This window comes from Dufourea novaeangliae, unplaced genomic scaffold (assembly GCF_001272555.1).
Source record: "Dufourea novaeangliae isolate 0120121106 unplaced genomic scaffold, ASM127255v1 scaffold329, whole genome shotgun sequence".
Classification (NCBI taxonomy): Eukaryota; Metazoa; Arthropoda; class Insecta; order Hymenoptera; family Halictidae; genus Dufourea; species Dufourea novaeangliae.
This window is the reverse complement of record NW_015374214.1, coordinates 110,989-128,764: the sequence shown is the minus strand read 5'-3', so window position 1 is coordinate 128,764 and position 17,776 is coordinate 110,989. Positions and strand designations below refer to the sequence as shown.

General features: G+C 35.7%; 1 protein-coding gene across 1 annotated transcript in view; it reads left to right on the top strand.

Moving 5' to 3' along the window:
* Positions 1-445: 445 nt before the first annotated feature.
* The window catches only part of LOC107192361 (homeobox protein CHOX-CAD-like), a 29,766-nt gene continuing 12,435 nt past the window's right edge, over positions 446-17,776 (top strand). Inside the window, exon 1 of the mRNA XM_015581588.1 lies at positions 446-1,325. Coding sequence (XP_015437074.1) covers positions 722-1,325 — 604 coding nt within the window. The 5' untranslated portion in view covers positions 446-721. The remainder of the gene's footprint in view (positions 1,326-17,776) is intronic.

Sequence of the window (17,776 nt, the reverse complement as noted above, 5' to 3'; positions counted from 1 at the left end):
TATATTCTCATAATAGGAGTAAAATGCGACAAGCGCAAAAAATGTTGTCCATTTCGTAACTTTTATACGAGGATTTGCGTCCACGGGGGCGTGAGAGCCGCCTTTACGCACTTTTTTATCGGCTGCGATATCTCTGGCTGGTGGGACGTAGGTCAGACGCCATTACGTACGTTGAGTGGTGAAACGAGCGCTGGTTGGCTAAGCGACGCTGGTGGTGGGGGAATGGCCGGGCTGTAGGCGGACGCAACGTCAGGGAGCGTCGCACCCTTCGTAATCACAGACGAGCAAGCAGTCGTCGGTACAACATCGTCAACATCCAGAGACTCATTACTGGTCATTATCGTTCATCAGTATCTTTTCGTGAACCCGTCAAAGACGGACGAGGCCCCACGTTCTTCGCGGTGCCCTTTGATTTTCGTGATTTCACCCCAACAGTGGTGTTTCGTGTCCAGGGAGCATCGATCATTTGGTGACAGTGACAAGAAAGACTTTATTAAGACACGTAGCTGTGGGACAAATTGTTTCGAAGGTTCATTGGTACGTCTACCATGGGAGAAGGACGTTCGCCGATCTATTGAAAGTTTGGGCGTCAATCTTTCAAAAGCGTTGTCCAAGTGTCTCTATATGCTGGTGACCAACGTCCCCCGCTGTACTCGCGTTCCAGGACTTTAAATTAATTATTAAGAGTTGACTGTGACCGTGCACGGAATCTATCATCTTCATGACAGACATTAGCAGCATAGGTATGGTTTCTTATTATAATCCTCTCGCGATGTACCGGCAGCAACAGCAGTCAGCCGGTCAGCAATCGCTGGTACAGCAAGTCCAGCAACACAGTCAGGCGCAACAGGCTCAACAACATGCGGCCACAACGCCTCTCGACGGTGGCCAACAATATTGGTACGGGTATCCTCACGGACATCCGCACGCGGCTCATCATCATCAACCTGCTGGTCCGCAACAGTATTTGGATCATGCGGAAGTTTTGCCCGGTTGGCCTCATCCTCACGCCCATCATTACTCGCATCTTCAGTATCAACATCAGGCCTATCAACATCAGCAACAGCCACAACCACCCCCGATAACCGGAGTGACAGATTGGAGCAGCGACGATGGGAATACTGCAGTGGGAACCGGTGAACCTAGTCCCATCACAGTCAGCGGAAGCGAGATCAGCAATCCTGGAACCCCGTCCACTCCACCTGCTAATAACAACAATACTATCACAACGAATAACAACAACACAACACCCATGAGACCGACACAAATGAGGAGCCCTTACGAGTGGATGAAAAAAACGTCGTACCAGAGTCAACCGAATCCAGGTTAGTGTAGCTTTTTTCGTATTAATATTTTTTATTTATTACACTCGTTGGCTAGAACGATGTTGCGATTGTTACGAGTACTTGCTTGTTAGACATAAGGAGGAGAATTGATTTGGCATTAAGTTAACGAATATTAAAAATAAGAAAGGGAGGATAGAGGAATTGAGGATTGAAAGATTTGGATAAGGGACTTCCTGCATGATGTTATTCTATGATAGTTTTACTGTTCAGGTTTATATTTTATTTCTTTACGGAATAGGAGGATAGGTAGACCCTTTTTGTTTTAAGGGTTGATAAAACTCATTTCGAAGCCAAGTATTACAGAGATTTGTCTGATAATTTTTGTCGTCCAATAGGTACATACATATGCATGTATAGAAAAAATACGAAAAACGTGAAATTGTGGATGATGTTAAATTAATTTTTCTTGCGGATAGTATAGTTCAATAAGCAATGTCGATGCCAATATAAAGTTATATACAAACTATATGGTTTGTATAATACGTATATCCTTTAATCGAAATAGATGTCTTGATGCTCATGATTGAACGTGTACATATTGGTGACTAAAATAGAATAGATTTTGCGAATTAATCGATTTTTCATGTAATCACCGTCTCCAGTAAGAGACACTATTTTATCGTCGTTAAATGAAACGAAGTACATAGTTTATTATCTATTATATTCTTGTTTTGGTAACGCTTTAATTCATCTACTGGTACCACACTTTTTCTGTCCCTTACTTAGTCCGTAGCTGATTAAATACGAATTCGTTTGTTCCCTCTGATGTACATATATTTGCTAGAGGCGGGCTGGTTCTTTAATTGGGAAAAATTAAATTTATAATAATTCATATTTTACGTAGATTTAATTATAACCTCGGAACCTTCTCTTCAGCACTGTTTAATATTTATAATTCACTATCTATCCACGAAACTTTTTTAACTTTTACGTGCGAAATTTTTTGTGATCGTATTATAAATCCAGACAGAAAGTTACACGTCGACTAATTAGTTTTCGGGATGCATTTGATCGCCTGTCGTGTTTCATATCCAGTTTACCGCTTTACAGATATGAAAATGTTTGAATACATGTATATAGAAATTCATCTACTAGTGAATTTGAGAAAGACATGAGGGAGGATAGATAATGCGGTTTTACGCAGTTATTTCGTAAAATCGAAATATGTACCATTTCGGTTGCGTTATTTCAGGTGACAGTGTGTTGTTCTGTAGGTTTTTAGTTATATCGAGTACAATTATGTAAGTAAAGTTTCTAGTGGAAACAATTTGGGTTTTGCACTCGCACTTTTCGATTTCTACCCCCGGTCCATGTCGACTTGGTCCCGCTACGACGGAATTCTATTCTAATTACGCGCATTAAACTAATCAACGACACGCTTGATCGATGAGTTGAATTAAAAGGTTTCTTGGTAATACCGATAAGATTTCCCCCTCAATTATGCCAGAAAATGTAGGATCATCATCCTTCTATTATTTATCCGCGAGCGAAAACGCACTTTCCATTCATGATCGTAATAAAGCAACGCGTGAAATGTACAAGCATTTACATAGCTTTGCTGATGAACGCTGATTGTCATCGAATTCCACTGCTCGTACGGAATTACGGGATCAGGACGTTGGTCCTGTGTATATACCAACATACATACTATATTTACAACGTCAAATATGGCTATCCTTGTATACATACATATATGTATAGGTATCTACTACCTCAGCCGCTACAGTTGATCATAAGAGTGCTCGGTCAGTCCATGAAACTGAAGGTTCATTGACTCATTTCTCATATTTTTGCACGTACGCATTAAGCACTTAGAAATGGTGATGTTTATGTGTTATTATTAATTATTAATTAACGTATTCTACGAAATTTTCGTTTTTAAAATATTGGACGTGCATAGTTTTGATAAAGGTCCACTCTGATTTTCATGAAACTTTGTAAAATCGCCTCAAATACTCCTAAATGACCATATGTAAAAGATTTTCGGCGCAATTGAAAATTAACTGAGGCAATTCTAAAATGATAAATATATTTTTATATAAATATTAAATCCGCGAAGTGCCGTAACACCTAGAAAAACCCACTTACATTGCAGCTGAAGTGGCGACATAAGTAGGTATCATCTACATACGTACAACGTCTCGTGGTACAAAAGTAATTTTTTCTAAAACTGGCCCAAACCAATTATTATATGTGACCGATCCATATAATGCAATAAAAAATACGCTTTAGCGGACTGCAGGGGGAGTGGCTTCGCCTAAACTAATAATGAATAATTACCCCATTATTTTAGCATTATTTCCGTTCATTTCTAAATGCGCCAAAGAACCTTTTACACATGTTGATTTGGAAGTACATACTTGAGATAATTTTACCGAATTTCGTAAAAATCCGAGAATGGACTTTTTTGGAACCGCAGCCAAAGTATTTTTAAAAATAATTGAGATATTGAAGTCAAGGGAACTGCAAAGTATTTACCAATTAATGAGAATTTGTATTTCATTAAGTTTTTCAATAGATAAAGTAAACAATTATTTCTGTTATCAACTATATGCGGAATAATTTTTATATTTTTATTTCATTACTACAGTTTTAGATATTGTTTTAAAAGTATAGATTTGGTTTCGATATATCGTATCTTGTGTAACGGACCGTACAATTAGACATGAATTGACATTTCTTCATTGAAGACTGTCGGCGAATCGCGCCTGTTTGTTTACAATCGATCATTATCATTGAGTTCTACAATGTTACGATTCATTATTTCTATCGTGTTGACAAGTCGCAGATTCTTATAAATCGTTACTAGTTTAAAATAGATGTACGCAGAATATAATTCAGGTTATGTATCTTTCACTTTTAAGTTAAACTATAGTCTTTGATTTTCTGTGCGTTTCGCAGTGAGTTCTGTAACAGCTTCCAAAACCGTTTGGTCGTGGAACCATTTTGACTAATTAATATTTTCTGGGGACCATTTTGTCGGTCGTAAATCAAATACATAGGTGATTATTTGATATGTTCATTCCTTTTTTAAATAAATAATATTTACACAACATATTTAATTCTTTTGATACCGCGAGATATTATTGAACTGTGCAGAGCTGAATACGAATAATACACGAACGTTGGCCTGATTTTATAATTTCCATTGATTTAATAACATGTCGTTTTAAAAATTAATTACGCAGCACTTTTTCCATATAAGTATTGCTAGAATTTCTTATGATAAAAATTTGGAGAGCATATGAAATCCGAGCACCGCTTAATTCGATTAAAAATATCGTAGAAGAAACGCGTATTTAAGAAACGACTGTGGAGGAATGGCGTACACCGTGCTCGACTATAAACGCGTCTCTGCGGTCTAGATACGGTGAACAATGTAAACACGGTAACAGACGAGCAAACATCTAATTGCTCTCAAATATTTGTAAGATAATCTCCGTCCCCTTGCTGTCGTCTCGATTTTCAGTCAGCCCAACCGAGCCCAGAACGTTAGACTAACTTTGAAAGAAAATGATTCTCCAATCGCGAATGGCGCAGATATTCTATTAACGCACGACAAACTTATTCAGTAACTGATGATAGGACTCTAAACTCTAAAGGAACGTCCTGTAGTACGTATAGTGATTTTGAAGAAGTATGAATAATATTGAGTCGTTTTTGAGTCGTGACTTTGACTATATGTAACTAGGAAAAATGTACTTTTCTCGAAAAATTGTATAACAAACAGGTCAAATACCAAAAAGAATCATTTGCAGGTAACCCACGTCGATAGAGTAATTTGGAAGTTATTTTCATTTATTAATTGTAAACAATATATTTAGATGTCAATTTAAAAAAATATAAATTACTCATAGGCACGTCGTATTTCTTTTATCTTATTTTCTTGTTTTGTAGATTATACCTTCTTTTAATTTATCCTCAAGGCAATGAGGTACTACAAGTATCATTGTCACATGTTAATGCTTCGAATTTGTTTTGTATAGACGTATATAGGCATAGTTCGGTAGGACCCAAACCAATGAACTCCGTAAGAGCAAAAGAAGAAAAAAATCGATCCGAACATAAGTATTAACTTTTATTGTAGGATTAATGCTATGTCATAGGAACATACATTAACTTGTTTGAAATGAGGGCTTTTGAAATGTAAGATAGAGTACATACTACATACATGAGAGTGAATGTATTTCAAAAATGTTCTACAAATGGAATTATATACATATGTATAACGCACCGAAGTTGTAATCGACTCGCTTAAATGTAAAACTGGGAAATGGAATTGCGATTTATGACTGAATCCAGTAAATTCTATTATTTGTTAATTTAAATCCTACAAATTGGCTATCGTTGGTTTAAAGGCTTTTAGTGAGTATACATATACTGTGGTATACGTGTTTCCTGATTTACGTAGGTTTTGATGGTTCCATTAACGTTTTCACCTTGTGCTAATTCCTTGCGTACATTTCACAGTTTGATCTTCGTATTAGTATTTGTACATTACAAAAGATTTATTGCCTGGACATAAATGTAATGGACAACTCACGCAATTCTTGAGGGAATGTTAGCCACCCTACAGAAGGAACGAGGGAACAGTTGATCTCGCAGCTTGCTGGTACATATACAACATGTACATATGTGTTATGAAATCATGTAGATTGTTGATATTAGGATTTTCTATAGTTTCACTAAATTAAGGAAATGTGTCGACGAGTTTTGCATCTATACTATACTAATAACAATATAATTTATAATTTCATAGCTCGGATAAAAATGAAAGTTTTAGCAAAAGATAAAATGAAATACACAAGTGCATAAAAAGTATAACAGAAACTGCAAGAAATGAAAACAGAAAAATGATTCTGTAAGTGTAGATTTCGAAAAGGGATGAGTGGAAAAACATGTTTATTGTCACAAAATCTAATCTTCACTTCCGATAAAAGTATCACGGGATGCGTTATAAAATCTTCTATTTGAAAAATCGTCAATATTTCCGAAAAGAAGCAACCTTCTTGACTTAATTACAAGGTACAAATTGAACATAAATAGTGTAGGTAAGCTGTGCCTGCCGAGAAAATAAGTTCACTTGACATCCTTCGTTTCGAAGAAAGTCCGTTTTTCGAATAACTTACCTATGTACGCATAAGTCGAAAAAATGTCTAATTAAGCAGCGCTCTCTTTTCTACTGTTGCAGCGTGCAACTTTCACGAGTTGTGCACCCTTGACGCCCTTGGTACGATACCTATTATTACGGCTCGATTATTTGTAATCTCTGCATTGTTTTAATATTTGTGATGGATGGTTCGCATGCGTCGAGTTTTTTTTCTCAATTGTTTGTTATTGAAGCATGCAAATATTTTATTGCTGCTGAGTATGTGTTGGTTTATCATGTCGCATTATATCTGTTCAATGCTGAGCATGCTCATTTTCATAAAATTTCAATTTGAAGGAATATTCTGCATGTTAAACGTCGTCTGATTTAACGTTTACATTCGGCACATATATCGCTTAATCATCTGTTGAATTCTAGCTAAATACGATTTTCATTGAACAAATTAATTTATCGAAAGAAAATCTATGTCGTTACGTAAAACAGTTTCCTGTATAAGTAGAAGAAAAATGAAGTCTTATTATACTACATACATATACAGTGAGTGTAAAAAGTATTCGTACACCTTTTAAAACGGAACAACTCTTTTAAAATTGGTCCAAATGACTTGTGTTTTTTTGTGAAGTTAGAGATATTAATTTACTAAGTGATGTGAAAAAAAAAATTTGAAAAAGTTGCACTTGGGCCGAATCGCGAAGAAAATATTAAAGGTCGTGAGTGTTTAAAACTTTTTAGTCCGAGGCTATAATGAAAATTTAATAAATACATATCGAAGATTTATGTTAGTTATGTACATACTGAAACTTTCATTGAAATCGAATAATACAGAAACAAGCGGCAGACATGAAAAATGTGGGAATTGTTAGATTTACTACAGTTGTAGATCGAAAGTCGGGAAAAACTGCGATTTTCAACATTTTTAATCGTTTGTATCTCGTAGCAACGTTAACTGATTTTGATGAAATTTTCAACATGTATATAACTAACATAAATCTTCGATATGTATTTATTAAATTTTCATTATAGCCTCAGATTAAAAAGTTGTAAAACACGATCGTTAATATTTTCTTCGCGATTCGGACCAATTGCAACTTTTTCAAATTTTTTTTCACATCATTTAGTAAATTAATGTCTCTAACTTCACAAAAAAACCACAAGTCATTTGGACCAATTTTAAAAGAGTTGTTCCGTTTTAAAGGGTGTACGATTACTTTGTACACCCACTGTATCTAATTGCAAAGAAGAGGAATTATCTTTTTAGTAAATTACACTTTATTTATAATATTTATTAGATATATGAACAGTATGATGCATATTATTGAATCATGAAATAATATAACGCGATATTTGAAAGAAAATACTTATATTCAAGAATTTATGGATTAACAATGAAATGTTAAATCCGAATAAACTTGAGAAGGTGAAACACCGCAGTTATTGTATACGGACGAAACGAATACTATTCCTATGCAAGTCTTAGATTTCAAAGTTCAACAATGATCTCTCCTTACGAAAGTATGTTGCCTTTCATTTTGATTATGACAATCCGTAGCTTTCCATTACAATGAGGTACTTTTTATGAATGTGAATAAATACATTATTGTGCGAATTTATAATAAAAACCACATCTTTCAAGAAACATTCATCAGCGATTCATGTTTAGTCTCATTATTCTCATTATTAACGTGGTCTATATTTTTTGTAATTGAAATATTAACAAAGCCCCCCTTAAATGATTTTTTAGAAAATTTTAACAATTTTTATTTATGCAGTAGTTAGGATCTTTCCTTAAAATTGGCATAAGGAATTAGGCATGTTTAACATGTCGAAAGATAGTGCAGAAGAATAAATATTAGTATGGCAATAACAGATTCGATGTTTTCGATAATAAATGTTGATTTATAGGACGTGACAGATTATTGATCGGCATGTTTAATATTGTACAACATCCTCTCTTTACGAAAAACAAAAAAGAAGAACAAAATTACGAAATGATCTGATAGACTGGAAAGAATTTGCAGTAATCTGCTATGGAATCATTACTACATAGATATGTACATACCTATGTAAGTCATCGTAGCAGCAAGCATATAAATTTCTATCATCTTTTCTCCACCCGGTGCTCAGTTTCACCTCGTATTTCTCTTTCTTTTACCGGTTCACGACTGTGCGACCATCCAATACCTTCTAGCGGCTATTATCTGCATTTTACGGTTATATTGCAGGCAGCCGCAGCCTGGTATAACGACGAGCTCGCATGATTCAGAATACGTATTACAATTTCGTGGCGAGGGTCGTGTTATTCGCGTATTCCTGTCTGTGTGCGATTTTTGCTTGTCATTATTAGTCGACGTTCCTTCGAACGACCGCGTTTCCTTTCACTCCCCGTAATGGCGGCACACGATTTATCCTGGTTTTATTGTCGTCGCCATTTTGGTTGCTCTTACTCCGGGGGAACCTCTTGATCGCAATCTGAACAGAAATATATTCCTGTCATGTCATTATTCGAATTCTAGATGTCTCATTTCGATCTCGTATATTTTCTTCTGCGGGTGAATGATTTTCTAAATATTTTCAATTTTGACAGAATTACGTAATTAAACAGTGGAGGATGTATATACATATGTAGATATTATTCATATACGTACATACATATAGGGTTGATAGTTTTAACTACTCTACATATCTTGATCGAGGCGCATGCGGTCGTGTTCTTGTTCAGTTTACGTAATCCATTTTCTGTACATAACTGATTGTACATTTTCGAATAAGTGCATATCAGCCTTGTTAGCCATTTCCAAGTTACGCAGCTATGTCCTCGTTTCGATAAATCGGTCACTCCATGTTTTGACTCTGCGAGACACCAAGCATTGGAAATATTGATGTTCACTGAATTTTGCTAACATATTATTCGCAGTGTCACGGTTATGAAAATATCCGCGGTAACAATATATTTCTTACAAGAATGAGAAGAGAGACTCAAAGGGCCAACGAAGCGTTTCGATTGGAAAACAATATTTTCCACAATGATTGTACTAGCACTGTCCCAGAATAATCTGTGCCTGAAAAGGTTCTCGGCGAATGGGCGGGGGGTTCGGGTTCGTTCACCTCCACTACAATTATGTCGTAAAATTATTCGAACGGTTTGTTTTGCCAACAATAAACGTTAATTAAACTAGTCGTCTGACTGGACTCAACGGGGGGTGGTCCGCGATGGGTAGCTGTTTCCAGAAACCGTTCGTGCGCCAGGCTTCCTACAAGAAAAACACCTCTGTTTCCAATGAACGGGCCACGGGTGGTTCCTTGCACGGTGTGCCCTGACCCTTTTACATTATTCGCTCGGTTTGTCCGCAACGTCGACGACCGACAATAAAGTGGCTGTCGCGCGGCAATATAATAATAAGGTGAAGGGCGGTTCGGGGACTTTCAGGATACCTAGCAGTGTGTATACACAGGTTATCCCACGATTCAAGGGTACATTGTCTCCATATCTTGATCGTCTAGGTATGCAGTCGGCATTGTCTTTTATTATTGTAAACCGTGTTCCTCTGATGTGTCCAATGAAAGACCACTTTGACCACCGTCATTCCGTTGACCGTACAATGCTACCCGAGATCGGAATTCAATTAAAGTTCAGTGCGATTTTTTGCGAACGGTAAGCCATTCGACACATATCGGTTAGTGTCGAGATAAATATGGCGCGTGCAATAGAGCTGATAATGATTCTTGTGATTCATGTCACTTTGTTGCCGGTTGCTACAATCTGTTCCAAGAGTGTAAGAGGATTCTTCGCGAGACATACTGTTGGTTTTATAGTCATTTTTATGATTAAGGTTTTCACATTGCAAATAAATTAGAGACAGAATGGCAGTTCGGTATCTATTTTAATTCATAAATATCAGTGTAACCCCGAGGTTGCAGTGAACAAGGAAAGTAATCTCTTAGTTATTATACAAGATACAACAATTCAAATTTCATTAATCTGTCAATCGGTCGTTTCTCTATGGATAGTTTTTATAGAAAACTGAAAATTAATGCATGATTTGAGTTTGAGATTTCAAGATGTTTAGGCAACATCCATTTTGAAATCCTGGATTCGGGAAGAATCTGTCATCGGCGAGGAGAATTGAGCATTATTCCGGAGATCTCGGTGTATTGAATTCGCATGCTTCGCATTGAACACATTTTAACACAATTCATTAAGTTTTCATACAATAGTTTTGTCGAAGGATTTCTACAGGTATTGTACGATGTGTATTATATGTATGTATATTAAGTATGGGAAATGCCAATGACGTGAGGATAATACAATTATTTACGTTATTCATGGCTCATAAGTTATGAGTCATAACTATTGGCCAGTTTTGGAACATATGTTTACTTTTTGATTGAAACATTGGCTTTGAATTTTTTAACGAACAACCGCGAATTTTGCTGATCTAGCTGTTATTGTAAGCGAAATCAGTTTTGAAAATGTTAACATCTTTTTTTAATAAAACGAATAGTGAATAGTTGAGCAATGATTTTCAACAGTAGAATAGATAACATAACATTGTAATAGCAGACAAGAGTCTCGAAAATAGTGGGGTATACAAGCAGAGTAGACAATTTCTACATCAGCGATGAGCAACCTTTTTTTGCAGCGTGTCAAAATTGAAAACCTAACAATCTGAACGGGGCTGGTGCACCGCAACTTCAAAAAACCTAATTTATTAGTTTGAAAATTATCAATTTACTTTAACATTCATTTAATTTTGTTCACTTTAGCTGACTAAAATGATTCGTAATTACAAGAAAATTCAACGAACTATAAGTAAATGATTAGCAGGCCGGAGGTTGCTCATCATAGTTCTACATTCTACATGATTAACTATTTTTATACATGTGCGCCAAATTCAAATTTATATCCAAATTCGAATATACATAAATAGCAAGGAATTTTTTTCATAGGTATGTAGATACATAGAGGTACATATTTATATATTACATACTTTATTTTACGATGACCTGTCGCATTCCGCCTTGATCTCTCGATTCATTCTTTTCTGATCACACAATAGAGGTAATTGTGATATTGGTGACGAATGGTACCCGCGCGGGTCCAGAAGCGTCGGTGTTAGAGTAGGCTCGAAACCGGTGGTGTGGGTTGGGGGCAGCAACGAGGGCGTCGCAGACTCGCAGGAAAAGCGAGGCACGCGCTTTCACCATTTCGCATCGCGAAATGGAAGAGCAAATGCTATAATGGGGTGGCAACGAGCCCCTGGAGTCCTGTTTCTTTGCTCCTCTGCCCCTCGGTTGTTCCTCTTCTTGTCTCTCTTCTCTTCCCTTGTACGCAAAATATTCGTTCCTCTTGCTCTCTCGAACACGTAGATACCCAGGAGAAATAGCGGACAAAATCGTGTCGCGAAACTGAGAGCTGTTTCGGTTGATTAAAGATGGAAGACGGCACCAATTTGCGGTAACTGCGACGGATAGTCGTATGATCGACCGATTTTGTGAATTCTGTACAGTCGGTTGAAGTTTCTAAATCTGTGAACAGTATTAGGGTGGAAAATGACTTTTTTGTTTCAAGTTCAATAGCAATCCTACGGTTAGGCCATATCTAAACTTGCACCTACATACAAGTATGTACAATGTATGTATTTCGTTTTGTAAGGTTTGAAACTACTCCGTGCGATTCTTCAATGGCTACTTATATATACATATATCCTGTTGACATTTACAATAAAATCTCTAACTCGATCGAAATCTGGTACTTTTGATACTGATTTGATTTTCACGATGTTCCTCGATTTAATTACTATGTAGTCAGCTGGGTAAATAAATCTGAAGGAGGACCACCCCTTACAGTGCCGGACAAATAATTTCATTATTAATTTAAAAACAAACATTAACGTTACATACATTTTCTACTTAGAATCTTTCAGACAACAGTGTAGGTGTGTACATACAATCACGTTTCATATGGAAAACATCGATATACAAAAAAAAACATCTCATCTACAGAGAGTTAGTTTCCTACATTGATACTTAAATGGCGACCTTGTGGGACGTGTGTATGATGCTATTCAAATTGACATTATATTACAATTCACGGCTCTGCCGAAAGTTACGGTGTCAAATAATCAAATGAAATTATATTACTTTCATAATTAGAGTAATCTAAAGAAAGATGACATTAAATGGCTGCCACTATGTATTTGAGTTAATCTTTTGGAGATATTTTACCATATTTATCGTTTTACTTTCTTTTATATAGGTATGTATAGACATGCGTTTTGAAAGTACAGTTTTTAATCGTTGCGAATATAATTCAGAGCACACTGTTATAGACACGTACATACTTAGGTACATATTCACTATGTACATTTGAATTTTTCTATTTGTCGTGACAATCTAGTGGTTCAGCTATGTGCTGTGTAGGTTCTTGATAAATAATTTCTAAAATAAGGTTCAGACAAAACTTGAAAAACTACTACATGTTTTAAGTTGAACTTAGACTCACAAAACGCGATATTTTGTTTAAACAACAATATTTGACTAACAAGGGAAGTAAGACTTTCCAAAAGTATAAATATGTACATACGTACTCCGTTTTGCCCCGGGGGTGAAGTAAAATGGGGTGCCCACTTAAAAGCATGTAAAATTTAATGTAATTACAAAATTTTTATTTCTTTCAATGAAATACTAATTATTACACTTATTTTAACTTATTCTAACAACAAAAATTACAAAATGAATATATTAACAAATATTGTATACATAGACACTCGAAGGGGTGATAAATTACACTCTTCTACGAACTGCATCGTAGTCTGACACAGTCTGATATACATATGTATGTACGTGAATAGATATTACACACTGGTACGAGTAGGAATACTTTTGTGTAATAGGTAATATAATGAGCAAATAAGCAAAAATAATAACATTGTGTAGTGTAGTTTAGACTAATGGTACAATTACAGAAAACATGTATCTTGTAGGTTCTATTTTTATATATACAATCACTTTTCATAGAAATTAGGGTATCCCGTTTTGCTCCATATTTACTTAGGTATCGTTTTGCCCACACGACGTGAGGCTTTTTATTAAAAATTGCATATTTACGCATCAACGTTAGACAAATAACTACACGAAACATAACATGACAGAATATTATACTATTAATTTTAAATAATTTCTTTAAGTAATAAAGTAGTATATTTCTTTTGCTTGAAACTGGTTGAAAATAAACGAATTCCAATGTTTCAATAAATCCATTTAATCTAATTTATATTAATGTTAAATCATTGACCTATATTTATCTTACGAGCCAAACTATCCCTTTATGAAATCTATTTATTTTATCTTAAAAATAAGTTAAACTTGATAACTTGATACTCAACAAGCCGTTTAAGCGTATGATGTACATACTGAAGTACTCAATATTTTGTAGCAAAATCTGATGTTTTTGTCTAAACTATCTCAATTGAATTGATTTTCGGTGTCGGTTTCCCCGATTACGAACCGGGGCACACAAACAAATAGGTATTTATATGTATGTAGGTACTCGTACGTAATGTACATACTTGTATACCTATAGGTAATACAACATGTATAGGTAAACAAGTGATGTTACCTGAATAAACCATATTTCTCGTATCTCTAAACTTCATCGTAATCAATCAGTTTTCCCATTCGATACTACTTCCGCGAATGTGGAGCATAATAGAATGTAAATTATCTCGCCTGACCTGGTGTAACAGTTACACTGTTCAAAGCGGCTATATTAGATCGAGTGTTGACAAGGTACCAACCGGATAATCGTAGGTGTGAGTTTCGATATCAGAACGATGAAAAAGACCGACGGTAATCCTTACCGACTCGCACAGCCGCGGCACGTCGCCCGTGGATCGGGTCGGTTCTTTCGTTCTCCCCTACAAACGACTGAAACGACGCGACGCTCTCTTCGGGGATTTCGATAAAGTTTTTCGGATCGAGAAGTTCGAATCGCCTGGCCGTCTAAAAATCGCGAAGACCTCAAGGTACATTTTCGTGAGTTCGATTCTATCCATCGAATTTTTTCCTCTTATGTTCCGGAGAAAACGATGGATGCTCCTGTGAAAAAACGACGCAGCGGTACGCGTCATGAAATTATCGTCGGCTTATGAAGTTTCTATGCGCGTAGGAAGATCTCTGTCGCACTGAAAGTGATGCCGCGTAGGGTTTGGAATTTTTTGATTCGATGACAATCTTGAAAGATAAAATGTCTGTCGATAAGATTTAATGATGTTTTATGTTTGTTTACGTGCATCGAGCGTTTCAGCGACGATTATGCTTTACATGACAAATATTTGCAGAATCGGCCGGTGTGTCGGGAATGGGTTTCTGCACATTTAGTTATTTTTTCGTAATATTTCGTAATACTTACAATAATAATACATGAAACTGTAACAGCAGTAAATCGTTGAACTGGCAATTAAATTTTGTAGACATAGGTACCTACTTACGTATGACGCGAATTAAAGTATAAAAACATGCGTATTCAACATTCAATATGCAGGAACAAAAATGGTGGTTAGGGCAATCATTTCAAATAGGGAAAATTAGTGAAAATAAATCGTTTTTAGAGAGGATTTCTGTAACTCTACGGCGAAGAATGTTGTTAACCGAGAACTAAGTGCAACGTAAGTGCACCTTGTATGTAGCTTTAAAAAAACAGTTGAACGTTACTCATTCACTATGTTTTGCCTAGAGCTAATTCTACCCTTTTCGTATCCATTAAGTGTATAACGAATCATAGTATCGTTGAGTAATCAAAATTATATTAGTTTACCGCTTGATTTTGAATTTTAGCGAACACCAGAGGCGGTAACGCTCGCCTTATTCCGGCATTATTGCGCGAAAAGGTAGAAGTGCTCTCGACAACGATCAGCTGCAATTTGTGTGAGCCAAGACTTGTAATTTGGTAGAGCGTAATATGTACAATTGTTTTAATATTTGAACAGACAGGGTATTACATACTTCGAAGTTCCATCTACATATATATGTATATTGCCGGGTTACCATTTCGACGGATGTTCTAACATGGTTTAGTCACTTTATGGAAGTAATGGTTTGCATTCCAACCGTGACCGTTCATGTCTTTTAAATTGGTTCCTCGCTGGTACGAGGTACGGTAATATGAGAGATTTTGGTGCCAGCCATGCTGGATCCACCTACATATTATGTATACATATAGGTATACCATCGAAAAGTCTAAGGTCGAAGCTTATTCGTGATGTCTCGAAGGCCTCGAGCACTCTTATCGAGGAGTGGTGGATTAACGTGCACGCCTTTGATCTCGCCGGCTGGCCTTATCTAATCGTTTTCCTTTCTCCCGTCCCGTTCCGTCCCGGCCCGTTCCCTTCCATCTCCTCCCTCTCACGTCGTTTCCCTCCGTCCCGTTTCGTCTCATTTTGTATTTCGTATATACGTACGTATAATACATAATCGACCCGAATGCCACGTTGAATTCACACCATCGCCCGATACGCTCGGCGGCGCCCTTTGCCATTTTTTTTAAAACTTGATTCGTCGCTGATTCCTGCTCTCTCGTCGGTTCACTGAATGTAGGGGAAAGTCTGCGTGTACATGTATTTACCTATTATTTGTACATATCACTATTAATATAGTTAGGATTAGAAATATAAACAAATGAATATTCTTTTGTGACAAGATACAGAACCTAAATGGAAAAGTTTCGAATTCATTTGGTACTACGTACATAATAGTAGAACGCCATTCTTTAACGTTAATTACTCTAAATGTATCAAATTTATTGAAAATATGCATATCCTGCATCTGTTAATGTCTAAATTCCACAAATGTTTACCATAACCAAAATTTTGTAACCACAAAATCTCGTTTACACCTCAAATATCGTATGTATGTACCTATTTAGGCATCTTTTCGATTTATAATATTCTTCGTACTTTTTTTAGACATACTCGCACATTTTTCTGATGCCTTTATGTTTTGAGCTCATCCGTTACATTCATGCTTATATTTTATTTGCAATACAGTTAAAATTAATTTGGACTATAGTAACATTGTGCGTAAAAATACGAATAGCAGCCTTTTGTGACAGTAAAATGATTGATCGACAGAAATGTCTACAATGATTGAAGTGACATTATATTATTAAATTTCACTCGATTGTACGGAAATATTTGGTTAAAAAACGGTAATGCTTTCAAAAGTGTTAGCTGCGTTTAACCGAACGCTAGAGTATCGAAATAATTATTGTCCAATTTTAAGAATCAAAACGAAATCTAAGACACAAGATACAAACATGAAAGAATGAAATCACAAAAAAAGGACTTGTTCATAATACATATTTGAGACTATTCAGAAATATTTGTCAGTTTAGAGACAATTTTACAGAGTGCATATGAAAGAAAGAATAAAATTTCGTCTAAAATTCGTATGAAAGACTATCTTATATGTACAACTCGAGTAAAATAATTAAATTGCCGTTCGTAATGTATGCATATCTTTGTATAAGAAATAATCGTACTTACATGAAACATTTATGAATTGTTAGAGAACTTCAATTATGCGAATATCTTTTCTTTTGATCAATCAATAATAAATGGGTAAAAATCGGAGATGAAGTCGTCATAAATTTTTGCTACATTTGCGCTCCCGAACCACACCTCTGAATCAGAGTCTGAATACTTCAGTGTACATCTATCAGTATGAATGTTACATATAATATTAGATTTAGATTATGGCTCAGCAGCTGCTCGTGTATTCACAGTAGTACAACCAACATTTTTATGGATTATTTTGTGAGTTATCTTATTCTTCATAGAAACAACAATACAAGCCGCCGACTCCATTAAGCTATTTAACATCATTTTCAGATATGCCACAAAATGTTAAACTAAAAAATTTTCGCTAACTCTCACTTACCTAATCTTTCATAGGGAGACCGGGGCAAAGTGGACCTAAAAAAGTTTAAATCAGAATACAATTTTTTTTTTCAATAAAAATGTGTACGAATAAATTCATAATATAATGTAAACATTACTATTGATAAATTACGAGTAGCAATACTTCAGACAAACTTGAAATATTTTAAAATTCAACTTGAAAATAAAACGCCAAATGGCTCACTTTACCCCATGCGTGGGGTAAAGTGAGCTACTATCTGGGGTGAAGTGAGCTGACATAAAATATGACTTTTTACTCGTAACCGGCGTTGTCTCATTTTTGTATCTTAAATAATTTTACATCGTCAAGCCTATTTAACTTATTTCTTATATATATATATATATATATATATATATATATATAT